Source organism: Ursus maritimus, unplaced genomic scaffold, assembly GCF_017311325.1.
Source record: "Ursus maritimus isolate PB19 unplaced genomic scaffold, ASM1731132v1 scaffold_4, whole genome shotgun sequence".
Taxonomy (NCBI): domain Eukaryota; kingdom Metazoa; phylum Chordata; class Mammalia; order Carnivora; family Ursidae; genus Ursus; species Ursus maritimus.
The window spans coordinates 8,764,073-8,785,441 of record NW_024426552.1 but is presented as its reverse complement, the minus strand read 5'-3'; the positions used below and the strand labels follow the sequence as shown (position 1 = coordinate 8,785,441).

General features: G+C 48.7%; 1 protein-coding gene across 1 annotated transcript; it reads right to left on the bottom strand.

Annotated features, from left to right (window-relative positions):
• Positions 1–3,006: 3,006 nt before the first annotated feature.
• Positions 3,007–3,720, bottom strand: CLDN14 (claudin 14). Its single transcript, XM_008701959.2, has one exon. The coding sequence runs from the start codon at positions 3,718–3,720 to the stop codon at positions 3,007–3,009; it is 714 nt and encodes a 237-aa protein (XP_008700181.2).
• Between the last annotated feature and the right edge of the window lie 17,649 nt (positions 3,721–21,369).

Here is a 21,369-nt window from a genome sequence, read left to right as displayed (position 1 = left end):
TTCTAAGCCCAGTGCCTCCCCTGGGAATGAAGCAATCACAGCGCTTCAGTCCCACCTGACCGTGAAGATCAAGGAGTTCATTTAATGCTGCTGATCACTCCCTTCTCCTTGGTTTCGAGAACATTCTCTTCTTAGTTCTCCTTGCTCACTGGGCATTCCCCCTCTGGCTGCTGGCTACATCCATCCGCCTCATTCTCCCAACCTCCAAACGTGAATGTCTTCGGCCTCTTTGATTCCTCATCTGGGTTCACTTCCAACGTGATCCTTTCTAGATGCTGGCTTACATGACGTTCCTGGCCTGATGGCTCCCAAAGTGTCCTCTCCCTGAACTCCAGCTTCACCTATCCAAGGACCCACTCCACATCGCCACTGGAGGCCGCTCAGACCAAACACCTGGAAAGTGGATATAATCTACCTTAGCAGACCAGAACCTTTTCTTTCCAGAATCTTCTTCCTTTCAGAAAATAGTAACCCCATTCTTCCAGTTGATCCAGCCCCAAATCTTGGCATCACCCTTTAAGCCTTTTTTTTCATACCCAAAACCAAGCCCTCGGTAAATCCTACCCGCTCTCCCTTCAGGCACATCCCGATCTCTTCCCTTTCCATCCTGCCACCTGGTCCACACCCACATCTCCTGATCTGGATTGTCGCCATTCATGCTATTCCCTCTGCCTGGCAGGGAGAAAGCAAGGAGGGACCAAGGCAGGGAAAAGCAGCGTGGCATTGTGGCCAAGCATGGGACTTGGGGCCAGGCACTGAGGGCGAAAATCCTGGCCCTGTCTTCAGTTTATCACTACAAAGTAATAGTTGTTATACAGATTGTGAGTGAGCCAGAGTTCTCAAATTGTTTCCATTTGGGGTGACAGTGGCTGACACGAAAGCAGGGTTCTCAGGGAGATGTCAGAGGCCTTTGATTTCAAGAGGAGAAACCTATGAAAGCAATCAGAGTGTGTTATCCAAGAGGGGACACTCGGGTGCTTTGAGTATGGGAGGGGCGTGGCTCCATCTCAGGAAGTGGCTTCCCAGAGAGAGACCAGGCTGGGGGCAAAGGGCTCACTGGACGTTTCCAGTGTCTGCTCACACAGGGCTGGGGAGGGCCTGGGACACGACGTGGAAGACTGTGGTGATGGATGGACGGGGGCCTGGGAGGAGCATCGGGAGGCCCTGGGCTGTGAAGGCGTCGGGGTTGGCAGTCAGTGGGTAACAGGGCATCCCCAAGGACTAAAGACCGGCCTTCACTCCTACTCCAGGACCCCTTTTAGTGCTGGGACCCCGAGACATCCTAAAAGCAGGGGAGGGAACCAGAAAACATGGCTGGCTTTAGACCTCTCTGGATCAGAGCCAAACTTGGTCTGATGCCACTATTTGAGTGAACCTATTTGTCCCCTGCTTACCTGCCTGGCTTTGAATCCTGGGTCTTTTACTCACTGGCTCTGTGACCTTGGGCAAGTAACTAATCTCTTTGTGCTTTAATTTCCTCCTTTATAAAATGGGGTTAAGAAAAGCGTTTATCTCATTGGGTTCTCATGGATCTCACTGGGCCAAATTAGTAAGCAAAAATATGCTAGGTACATAGTAAGTACCCAATAAACTGTAAGCACTATTATTATTGGTCTTTCCCCTGAGCAGGAGGTAGGAACATATTTTATTTTGTAGTAACAGAATTCAAGAAATAATTTGAAAAAAAGTTTTTTGTTTTTTTTTTTTAATTTGTAATAGGCCTACTACCTAGAATGACTTCACCAGACACATTCTAGACCACGACCATCTGTCAGGCAGGGCTGACAGAATATCATTGTTTTTAGAAGATTTTATTTCCCTTCTTTATTGGTTCAGATTGATTTATTTGTATAATTTAAAGAGTAGGTTAAAATTACTTTTTTCATCCTACATGAATGATGACCCTCCTGGTCTAACTCCTTGGCCTGGATGGGATGGCAGATCCCAGAACTCTTAGCTTCTCTGTGGTCAGATTAAAGCTAAAAGGTACTGCACCCCCCCCCCCCTTCCAAACGGAGGTTGCGCCTGTTGCCTGGGGTCATAAGGTCAGCAAAAAGTAGTATAGAGCTGCTCCTTTAACCCCCACTCCTTCATGTTGGGAAGGTTTTCTTTTTGCCAGAACTCAGCAACAGGGTCGTTTAGGAGCTGTAACTGGTAAGGCCTCAAGGAACCAGAGGGTCTGACAGTGGACACACATTACTGCTGAGAGCCTCTGCCTGCAGGAGAAGCACATGGCGGTTGAGTTTCTCATCACCATCTCAATGGCCTGGTCTGAGGGCCTGGAGGACCCTGACAGGAGGGAGGAAGCACCTTTTGCTTTGTCTTTTTAATGCTGACTTTTGCTTCTTTACTAGTGGGGGCTACCAGTAGAAAACAACATTATCTTTACTGTGGGATTTAAGGCAATTATCTTCCCCCCTTGGAAGCCCTGTACTTCCTGCCCTGTCTCTGAGCTTAAGCTGGAGTGACTGTTTTTGGTGTGTGTGGCTCAAACAGCTTTTAGATGAATATCAGCCCGGCCCTCCTCTGATTTTCCCATCATGCGTGGGTTGGGGCCACTCCCAGAGTGTCCCCATTGCTTTGCAACGTGGGACCCTGACAGTGTGCTGTGGTTGTGACCTCAGCAGACAAAACAGACTGGAAACGGAAACGGATACTGTCCATTTCATTAACAACCACATCCAAAAGGTTTATTCCTGTATTGCAAACAAACCCCACAGACCAAACTCCCAAGCTGCTTTTCATTCAGCTGTTATTAAATCACCCACATAAATACATATAATAAATAAAAAACCAGAAAGGATAAAGTCTTTGGTATATAGAGTTTTTCTCCCTTTCCCTTATTTTCCCCTCCTTCCCTGTGTTCTAAGCCCACTGCCTCGTGTTCATATTACTCCTCTGGCCACAAAAGTAGCCCAGAGCTCAGCTGTGTGCCGGGACCCGGCATCGGAGCGAGTCCGGGTCCTGCTGCGTCTGTGCGCTCGGGGTGGGACAGGCCCTGGGCACTCACACGTAGTCGTTCAGTCTGTACCCGCTGAGCGAGGCCGAGGTGGCCGAGGGGGCCCGGTTGTCCTTGAAGGCGGCGGGCGGCCGGTAGGCGGGTGCGGTGGTGGCCGCGGTGGCCCTGGGCTGGGCCTGGTAGGGCCTGGAGGGCCCCTCGTCCTGGCAGGAGAGGCAGAGCAGTGTGCCACCGATGAGCGACAGGGACGAGGAGATGAAGCCGAGGTACAGGGCCTGCCCGAGCTCGAACTTCATGCCGCTGGGCAGCAGCGGGTTGTAGAAGTTCTGCACCACGTCGTGGGTGGTCCAGGAGACGGCCACCATGCACAGCAGGCCAGCCAGGATGAAGAGCGCGCCGCCCAGCGCGGCGGACGTGGCCTTGGCGGGCGTGCCCTTGGCGCAGCGCGTGCACTTCATGCCCACCACGGCGCAGGCGCACGCCACGCCCGACAGCAGGCAGGAGATGACCATGAGCGCGCGGGCCGCCTGCAGGTCTCGCGGCAGCGCCAGCAGCGAGCGGTAGATCTGGCACTGGTAGATGCCCGTGCTGTGCCACACGCACTCCATCCACAGCCCCTTCAGGTAGGACACGGCCGTCAGGATGTTGGTGCCCACGTGCGCCGTGCGGCGCCAGTGCGGCAGGATGGTGGTGATGAGCGTGCCCACCAGGCCCAGGAAGCTGAGCAGGAAGCCCAGCAGCTGCACAGCCGTGCTGGCCATGGCCTCGCTGGCCGGCTGCCGGGCTCGCTCAGGCGCCCGCCGGAGTCCTAATGAAGCCGGGGGGCGGGGCAGGGAGAGAAAGGAAATGGGTTAAAGATTATCTTGATGCATTCATTTCTGCCACCGAAACTGAGTTTTCCATAGGCAGTTGGTATGACGATTAACATAGTTTTAAAAATAGTGTCTGCGACTTCATTGGGTGAACGAGTGAGCCACCCGGCTAAGACAATTTTCCCCGGAAGGCCAGAAGGGGGACGGATGACGGCAGGAATCTGGCTGGCCTGCGCTTCCCAAGGACCCCGGGGAAGGGCAGTCCAGAGGCCCCCTTCTGATCTGGCAGCACTTAGCAAGCACGTGTGGAAAGTTCTACCTTATGTCGACCCTGAAACACTTCTGCTGCATTTGAATCTCATTTCGTACCGTTTGGTCGGTAATCGCTTCAGTTGCTAAACCAACACAAGGACTGACCAGAGTTCAGGTACACACCTGTGTACCTGGGGCCTGTGACTTAGAAAATAGCCTCGGATTGCCCGTCAGGATGCAATGTCTTCTGAAAGTGGGTGACTTCCCTGTGCTCTCAGGAAGGGAGAGGTTTAGCACCCACAGGCAGGTCTGATGCTTTCTTCCAGAATCCTGGGGCTGGATGTGAACTTAGAGATTGCCCACTGATGCCAGTGGCCAGGAATGACCAAGGTCACCAGTGTCTGAGGTGCTGGAGCCAGGACCACAAATCAGCGACCACAGAGGGGTGGGCTTGCTGCGAACCAGGTACTGCTACCCGTCTTTCAGAGAGACAGGAATGCAGAGCCATTTCAGAGGTTTAAAAAATTCTAACCATGGCAAAATCCAGCACACTTCTGGGGGGCAAGGACCCAGCACCTCTGTAGTGACAGACAAATAGGGGACACTTAGGAAAGATTAGAAGGGAGGAAGGAGAGAAGCAGGGAAAAGGACACGAGGAAGAGAGTAAGGGAGGAAAGAAGGTGGGCGGGCGAGCAGAAATACCCCAGCAGACCCCACGGCTCCTCTCTCTTGTCTGGGGCAGGGTACCAATCCATGTTGCCACCCCCACCCGCTGAGTGACTCAGGGTGTCTCTCTGGGCTCAGCTTCTTTCTCTAATATGAGGGAGCTAGACTCCATGGCCCCAAAATGTCTCCTGGTCCTGAAGAGAGAAAAGGGATGCTTCTCTGCTGATGACAGGTCACTTCAGCATCTGAACCAAGGAGGAACCCGGTAGGCAAAACCCGCTTCTTCGTTCATCTCAATTAAGCGTGGGAAGGCTGCAGGGAGCAAACTGTGGGCTGGCAGAGCCTCTCTGCTCACTGCGACAGTCTTGAACCCTGGGATAGTCCCGGGCAAACCTGGACGGTTGGTTCCTCCAGGTAGCTCAGAGGCTGTGGACTTTTCCAGATGGCCTTTGAGAAGCTTCCAGGCCTGCCTGGAGGCTGTCCCCAGGGGCTGATGGCCATCCAGGCTGTCCCGGTCCAGGGCACTCTGAGCTCTTGCTTGTCAAGGTCAATCCTTAAGTACATGGATCTTCAAGAATGTGGCATAAAAGCTAAGCCTGCTTGACCCCATTAGTCTAGGGAAGAGGACCAGAAGTTTATTGGAGGTCTAAATATTTATGGAGAGCCATGACTGCTAATTTTAGAAACCATTAGGCTTCTATTTTTAAACTTGTACTAGAAGGATTTGCTAATTTAAGAAGTGGGTGTTAATGAGCCCCCAACTCCCAGCCACCAGCTCCCCCACCCCTTCCCTGTAGTTACCAGCAGCTGCTACTGGCATTAGGTCATAATTCAGCTTTCCTGCAACCACTTTTCACTTTGGGGCCGTTTGATGGAAAAACAACTTCAAATGAATGCATCTCCTTGGAAACCACATAAAACTCATCCCTGATACTCCGGAAGGATCTTGCCCAAGCATGCCTCCCAAGAGGGGCAGTGCATACAGGACTCAACGAGCCAGCCGTGTTGAAGGGCTGCAACTGGCTTCACCTATGGGCTACTCTTTTCCTGTAGACGTGTTTGTGCTTGTGGAAACATTTGCTAGAGGGATGTGAGTCCAAGACAAATATGGTTCTGAGAATCAAGTTCCAAAAAGACCTTGACAGGCTGGGTGGGTGGGGCTGAGCATAACATGATAACGCATTCCAGGAATAAATGTTGGGTCTTGCATTTGGGGTTCACAAAGTCCCCAGAGCACACTCCTGGGTGGCTTAGTAGTGTGAGTGCGCAGGATTTAGGACGGTGTTTCTCAAGGAATGTTTCCACAATGCTGTGTTTGCGGGACGTCTTGTGTGAGGATGTAGACGTCGGGGGTTTGAGAAGCTGGTAATTGCAGGCCTTCTCACCACTCCTAACACACAGGCGTGTGTTGTGAACCTCCCAGAAAAGTCTGCGTAGCATTTCCTGAACTTACTTGACTAGAGACAGCCTCTCTTGACTTTTCCAGGGAACAGCTTGAAGTTAAATCACTTTGGCAAGCAGACCGAGAGGATAGAAGTCCCTTAAAAGTTTTATAGAGCAATGATGAGCTAGGATTGCAAAAACAAACCAAAACCAAACAATTTGACGTTCGGGAGTCTGAATGAGCGCAGATAGGAAGGCCAGCAGGATGTAGGATTTGCCCCCAGCAGAGTCTCAGAAAGCCCCAGGGCTATAAAGTAACAAGAAAATCCAGGAAGGGCAGCTGTGAAAAACACCAGGGCACTGTCGGCCCCTCAAGCTGGATCTGGTTTTATGAGCACCAGATCTGAAAGGTGAGGGGCTTTTTCCATATAAATTTTTATGTTGCTCCTTCCTCTGTTGTCTGTGAGATACATTTTTTTTTTTTTAAAGAAAGAAAGAATTAAAGGAAAAAAAAAGCAGAAACCCTCAGCATTTGGTGGAGTCTCTCCATGGCATTCAACCTCCCAGCCTGCCGGGACCCCAGCTGTCTCCCAGTGGCCAGTGGGGACAGCCTGGCTAGGACAAGGGACTGAGGCATTTTTCACCCAGCCCCTGGCTCCTGCTTTTTTACGGTCCAGTAAAAGATGTTCTGGGTACATCTAGTTCATTCTTTATTTGGTGGAGTGTGAGCTCAGGTCTCCCCTGCCATCCAGACTGCCTGGAGGGGTGCAGGTGTGAGGCAGTAGGATGTTTGAGTCACACGATGTCCCTGTCCCTCAGAAGTCTCACCTTCGGCTACCTGGAGCTGTCACCTACCTCACCCCTCGAAAACTCAATCCCATAATGAGTAGCTCACCTACGGGCACACATGGCTGGCTGGCCCTTCCCCACCCACACTGCTAAAGGGTGTGTCAGACCTGGGGTGGTGGGGAAGGAGGACTCAAGCCAGGCATGTGGGAATTTCTTTACCCTGAATCCCCTGGACACTCCTGTCTAGGGGAAGAGGTGGAAGGTTCGGCCACTCAACCAATTTTCAGCTTTGGACTGGCCTGCAGTGGGAGCAGATTTAGAGCCATCTGGAAATGGGCCATCACACGCACGTCTGCCCCAAGGGCTCCTGACGTGGTGTTGGATCCATCGTGGAGACAGCATACAACCTGGTTTCTTAGAGCTTATCAAGGAAAAGGAAGAGCTGCCTTTAAAAGAAAATGGTCCTTGGAACTTTTAAGAATGCAGAGTTGTCTTGACTTTGATGTTCAGCAATTTAAGAAAATGTCTGATTCAAAACACTTGTCTGTTCTTCTTGTCACTCCAACTGGACGGGCTCTTTGTTGTTGCTTAGCAATTTCACAGATGCCACACCTTGGGAACTAAGAATAAACTCAAGGGAGATTTGGATTCCCCTTAATGAGATAAATCAGCAAAACTAACACGAGAAAAGAAATGACTTTTATGCCATATCCAAACGAAATAACTCCAACTAGTTATTTCCTAAGTACATGTTGGACACTGTGTTTCTTATTAATGTGCAGAGCAAATGGATCTCTTTGCTAGAAGCTCAGGTGTACCCTGGAGGTACGATCAGAGTACATCCTCTTACACAAATATATCCGAATCATGAGAAAGTGATCAAGTAATATTTTGGAAAAACCATTTCGTATTCATTCAGGATGGGCCATACTGTGGAGTTTTTGGCTCTAAAAATGAAGTTTCCTTCATTACTGTTCCAAACGTTCTGTAACTCTCCTTGGGTTATTTTTCAGACTGGCGGGCATCTGTATTTTAAATTTATGAGGACTTCTCTGCCATCTACACATGTTGCAGACGAACTGCAGTCTTTCTATGACAGCCAGAGACAGAATAATGGTATGACTAACTTACTGCTATCATGCTGGTTGGGGCTTGCTTGTGTCATTTATGGATATCAATGTGAAATATCTTGCCCACGTCATATAGACATGACAATTTATAGATTAAATTTTTCCCCTCTCTTTTGGATGACTAAAGAAAAATCTATTTTTCATAACAAGGACTGGTTTGGGGAGAAGCCTGTGTTAATACAAATGAAAACCATGGCTATGTGGTTAGATGCTTGTAGAGACCATTTTCAACTCAGCGAGGCTGAACAATCTATTGATTTAGTGAAAACTGCAAGTTTAACCACAGCCATAAAAATTCTCAACCGTTTCTCAGGAGGCACTATCTCTCTAATTTCAACTCACCAGATTTCATTAGAATCCATTACAAATACAGCAGATTACTATTTCTAAAATGACATTATCGAATTTCATTTAATAAAAGACGCTGCTGCCTTTGCATAGCTGTTTTTCCTGACAAGACAGTTGTCTAGATTTGCTATGTTGTTGTTTTTCATTTTTCAAGGTATACAAACCTGTTACACAAGACAAATACTAAAAAGTGTAGGGCGCCTGGGTGGCTCAGTCGGTTAAGTGTCTGACTCCTGGTTTTGGCCCAGGTCATGATCTCATAGGTCATGAGATTGAGCTGTGGGTTGGGCTCCGTGCCCAGTGGGAAGTCTGCTTGAGATTCTCTCCCTCCCCCCTCCCCTAACTTGTGTGCCTGTGCACTCTCTCTCAAACAAATAAATATTAAAAAAGTACAAAGACACAGATATTGTCTAAAGTGTTAAATGATGATTAGATGACTCATAGTTAAAATGTTCCAAGGGAAAGTTTTATATAAGGAATGTTACAGGCTGAATATGCCCCCCCCCCAAGAAGATAATGTCGAAGTCCTCATATAATGTCTCAGAATGTGACTTTATTTGGAAATAAGGTTTGTTGCAGACATAATTAGTTAAGATGAGGTCATACTGGAGTAGGGTAGGCCCCTAAACCAATAAGACTAGTGTTCTTATAAAAAGATGGCCTTGTGAAGACACAGAGAAACAGGGAGGACACCATGTGACAGAGGGGGCAGAGACTGCAATGATATATCCTCAAGCCAAGAAACGCTTAGATTTGCCAGCAACTCTCAGAAGCTGGGAGAGAGGCATGGAACAGAGTTTCCTTGCAGTCCTCAGAAAAAACCAAACCTGCTGACTCCTGTCTCCAGAATTGTAAGAGAATGAGTTTCTGTTTTTTTAAGCCACCCAGTTTGTACTTTGTTACAGCGGCCCTAGGAAATCAATACAGGGGACTAGCTGAATGGCAGCATGGGGAGTTGTAGAAAAAAAGCACTCATGTCTGAATATGAGAAGTGGATCCTTCCCAGGACAGGCATTGAGCACAGTCTGATGACTTCACATTTGTCATGGAAAACAACAAGCCAGTAGTTAGCTGTATGTCCCAAAGTGTAGAGGACAGAATTTAAGGAGAGGTTAGAGAACACGGAGAAGGAAGAATTTAGAAGACTGTAGTTGGTGGAAACTCAAGAGCAAGTGCCAACTACAGTAAGTAACCCATACAGCAATCAAATAACAGCCTCTCCAGATTGGAAAAGTGTATGAATCCATTGATCCCAGGCTGCCAGGATTTCCTGTGGAAATCCAGTAAAGCTCAGTGGGACCTCTCTTTGGACTTAATGTCAAAACAGAAATGAAAACAAGCAACAGAACATTGTCCTAACTGGCTGGAAACCTCCATGAATAAGGTAACTCTTCTATGAATTTTGTAAGATTGTGAAACTGAACTGGGAATATATTGGAGTGATTAAAAATGTGGTATCAAATGAAAACATAGGACTGAGATTTATTAATGCTAAATAAAATATAGTTAAAATGATGTTTAATGTTCATTCTCTGTAAATTTAGCTTTTTGAGCCCAGGTGCACAGAAGCTGTTAGTTATTAATGCGAAGCATAAAAGCAATCACAGCTAAATGCGCTGTTTGCAATATGCCAAACACATGCTAAGTGCTTCTGTTGGCATTAGCTTATTTAATCCTTTAAGAAATCTGTGATGTGCGTGTTGTTGTGCTCCTTTACAGATAGGGAAACTGAGGTTTAGAGAGGTTAAGTAACTTGTCCAAGGTCACACCTGCGCTGAATCTGGGAGACCAGTGGAGACTCCTGTGATCATCCAGATAGGCGATGCTAGCAGTGACAAAGGTGAGTGCTGAGAAGAGGTCGATGAGGCTGACAAGGGTGACCCTTGTTAGCTGTGGGGTGTGAGAGGCTGTGGTAAACACAGCCCCAGGGTTTCTGCTCAGGCAGCTTGAAGAATGCAGTTGCCATTTATTGAGAAGGTAAAGACAGTAGGAGGCGGGCAGATTTGGAGGGTGAAGGGCAGAAGAGAGTTTTGCTTTGAACATGTTGAGTCTGAGATGGCTATCACTGCCCAGGTGGGGACACCCGTGGTTAGATGTAGACGTGCAGGGTTCAGGAAGGAGACTGGAGTGGAGAAGGCCATTTGAGATACAACAGCAGAGACCTGGGATTAAGAGCATGAGACTGGATGAGAGCCACAGACAGGGAAGGGCAGGACCTGCCCAGGGACTCCAGGAACCCTCCAACATTGGAGACTGGGTGATGGGGAGGAGCTAGGGGCATGGGGCACAGGAGTGGCCACGAGGAGGAAGGCAGCCCAGAGTAGTGAGTGAGGACAGAGATCCACGCTGCAGAGAGTGATAGACCCTGTCAAGTCATCAGAAAAGTCAAGTAATCTGAGTACTGAGAAATGATTCTTGGAGTTAGCAACATGAAGGAAACTGCAGACCCTGGGAAGCACAGTTTCGGTGGAATGATTTTAATGGGTTCAAGAGAGGACCAGAAGGGGGCACATGAGCCCAGAACATTCTTTCGAGGACTTGGACAATCAAGTCCCCTCCCAGAACCCCCCAGGAGTTTGTTCTGACCACCCCAGTCCTCTTTTGGGGACCCCAGCCCCACCCGGGCATTCAGTCCGCCTCATGTTATTAATCTTGGCCAAAAAGTAACCCCGTAGGGCATTTATATTTTCCTGGATGGCCCCTGAAAACAAATCTGTCCTGGGCCCCAAAGAATAACACTGACATTGGTAAGGCTATGACTGGCTCAGCCCTTGGAGGGAGACCAGCGATACTTCCAGATACGTGCTTTTACAACGTTTAAGAAGTTTAGAATCAGTTGGGTCAGGTAGGAAATTTCAGATTGCATAAGTCTTCATAAAGGCCAAAGCCTCGCAGATGAAATCGTGCGCAGTGTTTCTAGCTTAGTCTGCAGACAGATACGAAGGCCACGTTGTGCGTTTTCCCCAAAGAGTATGTACGGGCCACCGTAGGTTACCTTTGCCTGTTCTCAGGACGGGCTACGTCATTTGCAGAAGCCAGTGCAAAATGAAAATGTGGGGCCCCTCGTTCAAAAATCATTAAGAATTTCAAGATGAATGAGATGCAAGCTAACGTGGCACATCAAACAAGCACGGGGCTCTCCTGAGGCTGGGGTCCTGCGGGACCTGGCAGCTTGCAGGCCCTGGAAGCCTGTCCTACTGGTTATGGGTAGAGCCAGGAACTGGACGTTGGGATTTTTCCTCCCTTAAACCCATGAGTACATCTCGTTGAGATGCTGAAGGGAACAGGAGACACTTCTGCAGTGTTCTGCAGAATAAAGAAGTATGGTTTCATATGTTTATTTTTTCGTCATTCAAGTGCAGCCCAGATGCCTCTGTAACTATCTGCCAGGGAGGAGCCTTTGGAAAACAAAGCTGTTGCTGGTCTCCTGTGCCCAAGAGCGGCCTCCAATGGAAACAGACCTGTCGTTCTAAATCTGTTTTCACTTTCCTCTTGTTCCAGGGAAGCTGTAGGTGTGCGTGGCATTGGGCGTGCAAGGCCAAGTCTAGGAGGGAAGAGCTAGCTGCCTCTGGGGGGCTTGCTTCTCGGAGACTCTGCTCCAAGCCCCCACACGCTGGCAGGGCCCCCAGCCCCTAGCGAGAAAAGCGGTGAGGTGCCCGAGTCCCAGCGACTCCTTGTTCCGTCCAGAAACCCCCTGCACGGGAGCCCTCTGAGAGCAAGCCCCGGGCACCCTCCCAGCACACGCCCCCGGTGGAAAATTCCCGATGCATTATTGCTGTTGGCAGCCCCGGGAGAAGCCTCTGGCCCTGGCGGCCCCTCGTCCCGTCCCGCAAACAGTGTGAGGGATATGAAGATCACTGGAGGGAGGAATGTTTGAGTTTAAAAGCGCCAAGAATCACTCCTGAACTGGCAAGATGCACCGTCTGCATTTGAAAAAAAGACGTCAGAAGAAGCCGTGAAAACAGGCTCTTAGACTTCTTGTTCCGTGGGATGGAAGATATTCCCGGATGCAAGTGAGAGAATGATTTTTTAAAAACAAGAATTGACATTCAATTGTATTGATTTGTTATCTTAAAAAATTAAAATAACTGGAAAACAAATATTTATAGTAACATTTTCCTGGTACCAAAGGAAGAATCTGTGTTTCTTCCTTTTTTTTTCTTTTTTTAACAGGTTTCCCTGTAGATGCTTAAAAACACTGATCCCACTATAGATGTGGGTAAGTGAACCACAGTAACCGTAAGAGATCTTTGCAGATGGTGCCAGATAAGAATGGAGGCTGACTTCAAGTCTCACTAATTTGAGCAAACAGCTCAGCCTTACATGACTCACCTGGCTATCTACACCATAACAGCTGCTTCCCAGAACTGTCTAGAAGATGCTGAGATAATATATGTAAAAACCTGTAAGCGCTGTAAGGACGCCCAACGAATGCGAGGGCTGTGCTGCTGAAGATTTATCATGATTACGGCTAAATCCCTTCCCGACTCCATCCAAGCCAGCCCCGGACACCGGGCTGAGCCCAGACCTGGCGCTGAGTTGCCGGAGAACGTAGCCACGGGGCTCTTCTCTGGTTTCCCAAGACTTCAAAACTAAACCGAGCGATTAAAAGATTTTTGGACTTGAAAACGGCAGGAATTAAATCTCTCGGTGGGAATGTGCAGCCAAAAGCCAGTGTCCTGAGTGACTCCACGTTTGGGGACCCTCTCAGGGCACTAATCCCGGATCCCTTTCTACTTTGCCTGTGGCCCTCCCAGCAGGCCTTGGGAAGACCGCCCATCCTGGGAAGACCATGGCAGCTGTTGGGGGATGTGGGGTTCAAGGTAGTTGAAGGATTAGCTCATGGATCAGATTGCATGGAATTTCCCCCATTTTATCCTTATTAAGAGAGATCTATAACTTTCCTGCCCCTTCTCCCATGCCAGTGTGTGTGTGTGTGTGTTGGCGGGGAAGGGTATGGGGTGCGGGGAGGATAAGGCTCCCACGTCTGGAAATTCTGCACACCCCGCCTGGCCTTCTTTGCAGGAGAAACAAGCCAGTCACAGTGCAAAGGGTCAGGGTCAGTGAGCTCAAAGTGACGTCACCTTGAAAACACTCAACAGATTTAGTCCTTGCCCCCAGACCGGGGCCAGCCAGTGATGAAAGAGTTCTGCCCAAACACTCAGGAATGGGGTCTTGACCTTCCTGGCTCATTAGGAACCCAGCTGCCCTCACACCCAGCTGCTGGGGTCCCCCTAGGAGTCCCCAGGCCCCCTGCAGCTGCCTTTCTACGGGGGATCTTGACTGTCACCTGGAGAACACTTGCCTGCCCATGGCTCTGGTCAGCAGGGCCTCACAGCCCCGAGACAAATGACTGTCAACCCCAAACCCACCCGACTCATAGCCTCACACCCCAAACTCACATGCAGAGGCCCTGAGTCCCATCCGCTTCATCAGGTCCCTCGCCAGTGGGGCTGCTCCAGACCCTGGCTGGGGGCCAGCCTGTGTGAAACAAGGATTCCTCAGGGACGCTGCCGCCCTCCTGTCTTCCCTCTTCCACCGACTAGGAGCTTCAAGGCCAGAGTATTTGAGAGAAAAGTATTACCTTGCCCTTTGAGAAGGGCCTGCGTGGGCACATGTGTTATCGGTTGAATGGTTAACTGCCCTGTGCACGATATCAGGCAGCCGGGCCAAGGCAGACATTCAGGACCAACCGGAAATGTCATTTCTGCACTTTGGAAAAGTGCCTGATACATCTGCACATAGTCATCTCCTCCCTAAAACGCCGTCTGGTGACTCTCCAGGGCTGCCAGGATAAAGCCTTGACTGCCCACCAGCGCCGAGGGCTGTCCCCTGTCAGCCCAGCCCACCTGCCCATGCTCCCTGCACCGGGCCCATTGGCTGTTCCCTCCTCGCCTGTGTCCTTACTCATGACTCCCCTGCGAACAGCCTGATTCCTGACGAGGATCCCTTCCTGTAGCCCGGACCACCCACCCTCCCCTGGGCTGGTCACCTGGCCGTTATCTCCACATTGGGACTTTTATCAAATTGAGCAACTCAGGAGTTTCTCAACTTGCAAGCTGCTATGCTCTGGACACAAGCCATTGAATTTTGACCAACATGCAACCGTGTTTTATTTTTTCAGCTACAGTTGCATATATGGGCAGTTAGGTGATATCTGCTGGTAGAGTATGGAAGTGGGTGGGTCGTGAGGCACGATGTGGAAGGAGGGACGATTTGCTACGAGTTGGAGATAAGGGACAAGGTGAAAGGTGAAGCCAATGGCAAAAGAAGGTGGCTCTCTGGGGATGTAGGAGAAGCTTGCCTGGAGAGCCCGATAGGACTGGGCATAGCTCTGAAAGGTAGGACAGCACCCAGGGGTGGCCGAGGGAATGGGGCTGTGCTGGGAACGCCTCCAGCACATTCTGGGCATGCTGGGATACAGAATTGCTGAGAGCCATGATTTAACTTGACTCATGTGTCTGTCCCTTTCTCACTGATTCCATCGCCATGCTCCAAGGGCGGGGATTTGGGCTTCTGTGTTCTCTTCACTGCAGTCCTTGATCTGCATGACTTTGGTTGGTGCTTAAGGACAATGAAGGAGCTCATGGGGGGGGGGGGGGGGGGGAGCGGGCGGNNNNGGGGGAGGGGGGGGGGCAAGCAGCTCTGGGAGGGACCAGAATCTGGCCTCTGTATCACTGGCAATGGGAATGTGATGGAGGAGGGGGTGTCTTGTTGAAGTCCTGGGAGCTTGGAGCAGTTCAGAAGTGTCTGTTAGACATGACAGATTGAGGACTGACCCACAACCAAATCCACAGAGCTTCTTTTTTGAATGTCTTCTCTAGAAGTAACTGTTGTAAACAAAATCGTCTTTGGTTCAGAGCCATCACAGGTCCAGAGCCTCTTCTATTCAGTAAATACCATCTATAGTAAAATGCACCTGCGTGATCTGTAATTTTATGCTGGGAATTTGGGGGGATGATTTTTATACTTTTGTCTTTGGGGGTGATTTGGCTACAAGTAATACATTTAATTTACAACTGCCTTTGATTTCTTGGCACTGATTGTGTACTTGGGGGAATCCTGCAGAGATAGACAAAATACGAACCCCAAATAGTTTTAAAAGATTATGATATTTTTATAAATACTGCATTTAACCATGAACAAAGTGGACATAATGTTATGTTTTGTAGACTTCTGTTAAACCTGTATTAATCTTGATTTTCTCTGGAACAATTCATTCCCGTTCTGGGCTGAAGTGTGAAAGCTCCCAGGCCCATGGCCCTGGCCTGTGGCTCTGATGGACAAATGAGCCTTTCCTGGGCCAGAGGGTGAAGACACAGGTTCATCAAATATTGATCAGTTGATTGATTGATTGAACTCCAGCATATGTGAGCAACAGGGTGCTTGGTGAGCAAGACAGACAGGCTCCTGCCCCCCTCAGAGTGTGGGGTGCAGGCACAGAGAGCCAGCTGCACGAGGGACAATCGGCAGACAGAGAGGTTAGGCTTGGGGGCTCGAGCTCTCCTCCCCCCCCCCCGGGACCCTCGTCCTCCTTTCTCCTACCTGCCATCAAAGTCCACCCTTGCGCCCTTTTTAAAGCTCTCAGGTGCGAATGACTCATAATAGCTTAACATCTTATCCACCCAGGAGGTATTTTTAAGTCTAAAGGATAAAGATTTAATAGTGAAATTTAAAACACCAATCAGGGTACAAAGGATGATTGGGAAGAAGAAGGTCTTGAGCATTTTCTAATACCCCTAAAATTATTGAATTATGGTGACTTCTGTCCTTGTGGATATGATAGAAACTAGTAGATACTTCAGGTTAGATGGATGGACAGATGCATGGATGGATGGATGGATGGACGGATGGACAGACGGATGGATGAATATATCACCTTTATTCTCTCAGTTGGTGTTTGAAGCTTGATTCATTTTCTGATTTCTCACAGAGCTGGGCTAGGGTCTGACACGCATTAGGAAGTTGGTAAAAAGTCTGTTGAACAAACAATTTAATGAAAGGGAGGGTATAGATGCAGTGGCCTGTGGTTTGGGGTTACTGTTTTGGGCTCCTTTTTTTTTCAGTTTTATTTATTTATTTATTTATTTATTTATTTATTATTTTTTATAATAATTTTTTATTATGTTATGTTAGTCACCATACAGTACATCCCAAGTTTTTTATGTTAAGTTCCATGATTCATTTGGGCTCCTTTTGATTTGAGTTACACACAACAGGCAACTTGGGTCTGCAGTTAGTGGACTCTTAGCTCTCTTCTTGGGGTAAAGGCCATTGCAAAGCTTGGCCTTGCTCAATTTATTGACAGCATATCCAGTCGAAGCCACTAGACTCCCATGGAAACCCTTGTTCAGATTTCATTTTAACTTGGCAGAGGTCTGACCTTGGTGGATTCCTCGTATTAGTAATAATAATAAAATGATACTGAGCACTAACATAGCACTCGTGTGCTAGTTGTGGTTTTAAGCACATTACATATATTTGCTAACTTAACCCTTCAAATAGCCCTTTGCTTGAGCCACTACTATTAACACCATTTTATGGATGGGGAAATGCAGGCTCCAAGAAGATAAATGACCGGCCCAAGGTCATCCAGCTCTAAGTGGCAGAGGCAGGACTTGAACCCAGGCAGATTGGCCTCAGCGTCGGGGCTCCTATCACTGTATAAATCACATCCCCGAAATCAGCTGGCAGCTGCCAGGCTCCTGCCGCTGAAGGAGAGTGTTTGCTGCTCCTTCACAGAGAGGGCTGGTTTGGGGTCCTGGCGTTGATGATGGTGTGATCTGTGGAGGGACTGGCTTGGTGGAGGGGGCTCCTTCCCTGCCTGCTGTTGACTCAGGCATGAAGAGGAGCCAAACTGCCACAAAGAAACTACCAGCCTCACAGCCATCCCCACCCGACAGTGGGCTGAGAGGGCAGGGACAGGTGCGCATCCGTGTATCCATCAGAGGATCAAGCAGTCTGGTCTCTTTACTGGGGATGACTGGGGACTTGCTGGCCTGTCACCGGGCACGCCAGACCATCTATTTAGGGAAATACCCTGACACTACCCCAAGACAAATGAGACGGGAGCAGGGGGTAAGAATCTGATCATTTCAGTATAAATGTCCATTCGGGTCTGGATCTGAAAACCCCATATTTTTGGGTTTAAGATCATACTTTTCTGACATGAAGAGTGAACTGCAAAATCAGACGGGAGGATTGTTACGTTTTCACCAAGTAAGCAGCCTTAACACTTGGTCAGTGTATTAGTTTCCTGGAGCTGCTGTAACAACGTACCACCAATTGGGTGGCTTAAGACAACAGAAAGTTATTCTCTCAGTTCTGGAGGGGTCCAAAATCAAGGGGCCATCAGGGCCATGCTCTCTCTGAGTGTCTAGGTAGGATCCCTCGTTGTCTCTCCCAGCTTCCGGGGGTGCCTCCCAACCCTCAGCCCTCCTGTGCCTGAAGTGTGCATTACTCCCATCTCTGCTTCTGTCTTCACATGGCTTCTTCCTTCTGTGTCCCTCTCTTCGCATGGCATTTTCCTCTTATGAGGACACCAGGCATACTGAATGAGGGCCCAATGACCTCCTCTTAACTCCATCTGCAAAGACCCTATTTCCAAATAAGGTCACCTTCACAGCACCAGTTAGGACTTGAACATATCTTTTTTGGGGACAGAATTCAACCCATCACAGCTGGTGATATCTGTGGCTCACCAGTTACTTACTACTGTTTCTATTATGTGGAGTGAGACTGTGGTTTTCATTAGGACCAGGAAATCTTGGCTGGCAACGCTGATACTTGAGTACAGGTTAAATCGATAGAGCAGAAGATGCCGTATCAGTCAAGTTCATTTCCAAATACAGAGCAAAAGCAAGATGCCTTCCTAATCTTATGCTTTTCTTTGTTTTCTGAGGCTTCCCCCTTGGCTGCCTCATCCTGAGTTAAATGACAACAAAGTGACAATGAAACCGAGTAATTATCTGGAAGCCCTGCAGCCTCGTGGGGGAGAACCCCTCATTTTCCCATCAACCATGAATCACAACATTTGCCCATTTCTTGAAAGAATCCCTCAGAAATAGCTAGGGTTAATAGTGCTTCATAGTTTACCTAGAAAGAGCATCAGAAAGAATTTTTCTTAGTGGGGACACTTCCAAGTAGAGAATAGACAAGTGAACTGACGGCAAATGTATTTAGTGGGGAAGACCACAGGGAAATGAATTAAATAGGATCCTGTTTATGCTTTTATCCTGGAAGACGAGGTCGATTTTAGTTCAAGCAGGGCTTCTGTGGTGCTGTGTGGACATAAATACGTTGGCTAATGCTGGTCGCTTGGTATGAAATGGGAAGTTCCTGAAATTTGAACAACACACCTGTGAGACAGGACCTCCCTTGTATTTATCTGGTACCCATAATGCATCTGATGCCATCTCAGCGGTACACATTTCCACATGATCCTGTGTTTGCTAACGGCTCTTTCGTACTCTGGACACAGGAAGATTTAACCTGTTGCATGAGCTAGATACCAGGAACTTCACAGCCAGAGTGCCCAGAGATCGTCTGATACGTAGTGACCACCAAAGAATTATGTCTTAAATATTAAGAGGCCACAAGGATGGAAATTGGAAACTCGCACAGACATTTGTACACCCAAGTTCATAGCAGCATTAGTCACCGTAGCCAAAAGGTGGAAAGAGCCCAGATATCCACTGACAGATGAATGGATAAGCAAAACGAGGTCTCTCCATACAGTGGAGAATTACTTAGCCTTAGAGAGGGATCAAATTATGACACACGCTACAACATGGGTGACCTTGGAGACATTACGCTCAGTGAAATAAACCAGTCACAGGAGTCAAATATTACATGATTCTACTTATAGAAGGTCCCTAGAAGGGGGCGCCTGGGTGGCACAGCGGTTAAACGTCTGCCTTCGGCTCAGGGCGTGATCCCGGCGTTGTGGGATCGAGCCCCACATTAGACTCTTCCACTATGAGCCTGCTTCTTCCTCTCCCACTCCCCCTGCTTGTGTTCCCTCTCTCGCTGGCTGTCTCTATCTCTGTCGAATAAATAAATAAAATCTTAAAAAAAAAAAAAAAAAAAGAAGGTCCCTAGAGGAGTCTGATTCAGAGACAAAAAGTAGCATGGTGGTACCGCGGAGGGGAAATGGGGAGCTAGTGTTTAATGGGGACAGAGTTTCTGTTTGGGATGCGGAACAAGTTCTGGAGACGGCTCGTGGGGATAGTTGCCTAACAATGTGAATGTACTTAATGCCACTGAACTGTACCCTTAAAAGTGATTAAAATGGTCAGTGTGATGTGTATTTCCCACAGTAGAAGCCATGTGCGTACCCGCAAAGAAGCTGTGTGCCTTACGTCAGCCGTTCTGAGTGCCCCCCCCCCCGTGTGGTCTTGCAGTAGTTTGTTAGTTTATGTGAAAGGAATTTCATTGGAATAAATGTTCTCAGGTATTAAGCGAGACAACACTGTCCTCTTATCTCTATTCTAGATAATTCTGAGAGCCAAATACCAAATCCAGACCCTGACCCTCCCACCCGGGAGGACAGAGGACTATCAGAGGATTTAAGGCCGGTAAACAGTGGCCTTCCTGCAGTGAGCCCTCCCTTCCTCAAGGGGGCACTGTGGGAAGGCCTACTCACCCTGGCTCAGGTGGGTGGCTACCATGGGAAGAGGCGGCCATGGAGCTCATTGCAGGACCTGGTGGGCAGCGCAGTGCCGGGCGGGACCCGCGAAGACGGCCGGGTCATGCACCTGCCATTCTGAACAAAGACCTTGCCTGCCCTGGACTCCTCCTAATTGCTACCTGCTCCACGCGCAGACGGTTTGCTGATGCTGGGTGCCACACCTCTGGGTTTCCTACGCCTTCTAATTTACCGAGTGCTTGCACGCGGACTATTATCTAACCCTACAGACGGCTCTGTGAGGCATCTGTTATCAAGCTTAGGCATCTTGTCCAGCCCTCACAGCTGGTCATAGAAAAATCTGGGCCTCCAACCCAAGCTTACGTTCCTTCCTCCGCAGGCTGCCAGCCTGGAGTCACCAGCCCTCCCTCAGGCCATCGGAAAAGGCAGCTGTGATGAGCAAAGTGGGTTCAGGGTGGAGCTCTGCAGGCGGGCACTGAACACTCCATCAAGATTTGTTGAGTGAACAAGAACCGGCCTCAAGCCCGATTTTCAGAAAGGCCTTGCTCTCCGTTGCAATCCTGGCTTACGTTCATTGCTGCTGAGCGGCCAGCATGGCTTTGCTGGGTCCCAGCTTGAAACCCTTTCAAAATATCTCAGTTGCCACGGATCAGGCAGCATGGGGATGAGAAAATCAGGCTCTCAAGACACACTCAGACACCATTAGCCCTTTTCCAAAGGGACAGGAATACTCTCAATATTCGGTTTGATAAGCGCAGAGTGACCTTTGTTTGTGCCCTGATGGACTCACGATCTCCTTTCTAAAGTTTGTGCCCTAAAACGAGGCACTTGAATCTCTACCTTCAGCTCTTAATAATCCAGAATCTCCCTTCCTGACCAGAGTCTTCTTCCATAAAGAGGTTAACCAGAAAACAAGAAACAACACACAAATCTTGCAAAAGCAGAGCAGCGAGGAATGTAATACGTTTCAGAGAGTCAACGAAAATAAGAAAAGAGCCCGATGTCAAACTTAACACCATCATTTTAATTTCCAAGAGCTTTTGGGTTTTTCATGTTGGTTTCACAGAAATTTATGTTTGTGGAGAACACTGTATTTGCTACAGGATCTTGCTGTGTTCATTTAGGCCGGTAATAAAAACCATCTGCCTGAAATCCTTTTTGGAACAAGAAAGGGTATAAACAAATAGGCAAATGGGCATAAATGACCATGGGCAGGGGGCTGTTTCAGAAAGGGGGAGTGTGGGTGAGCCTGAAGCAAACGCAGCAGGCCAAGATTTGCAGGAACTGCCACCTTTGGAAGGCATGTGTGAGGCTATTATGAAAACCCGTACAGCTTGCAAATAAGTTTGGTACATTTTGGGAGAACGGACAGGCACCTTTCTC

Coding starts and splice junctions, on each gene's coding strand:
- CLDN14 (XM_008701959.2), bottom strand. CDS start 3,720: ATGGCCAGCACGGCTGTGCAGCTGCTGGGCTTCCTGCTCAGCTTCCTG.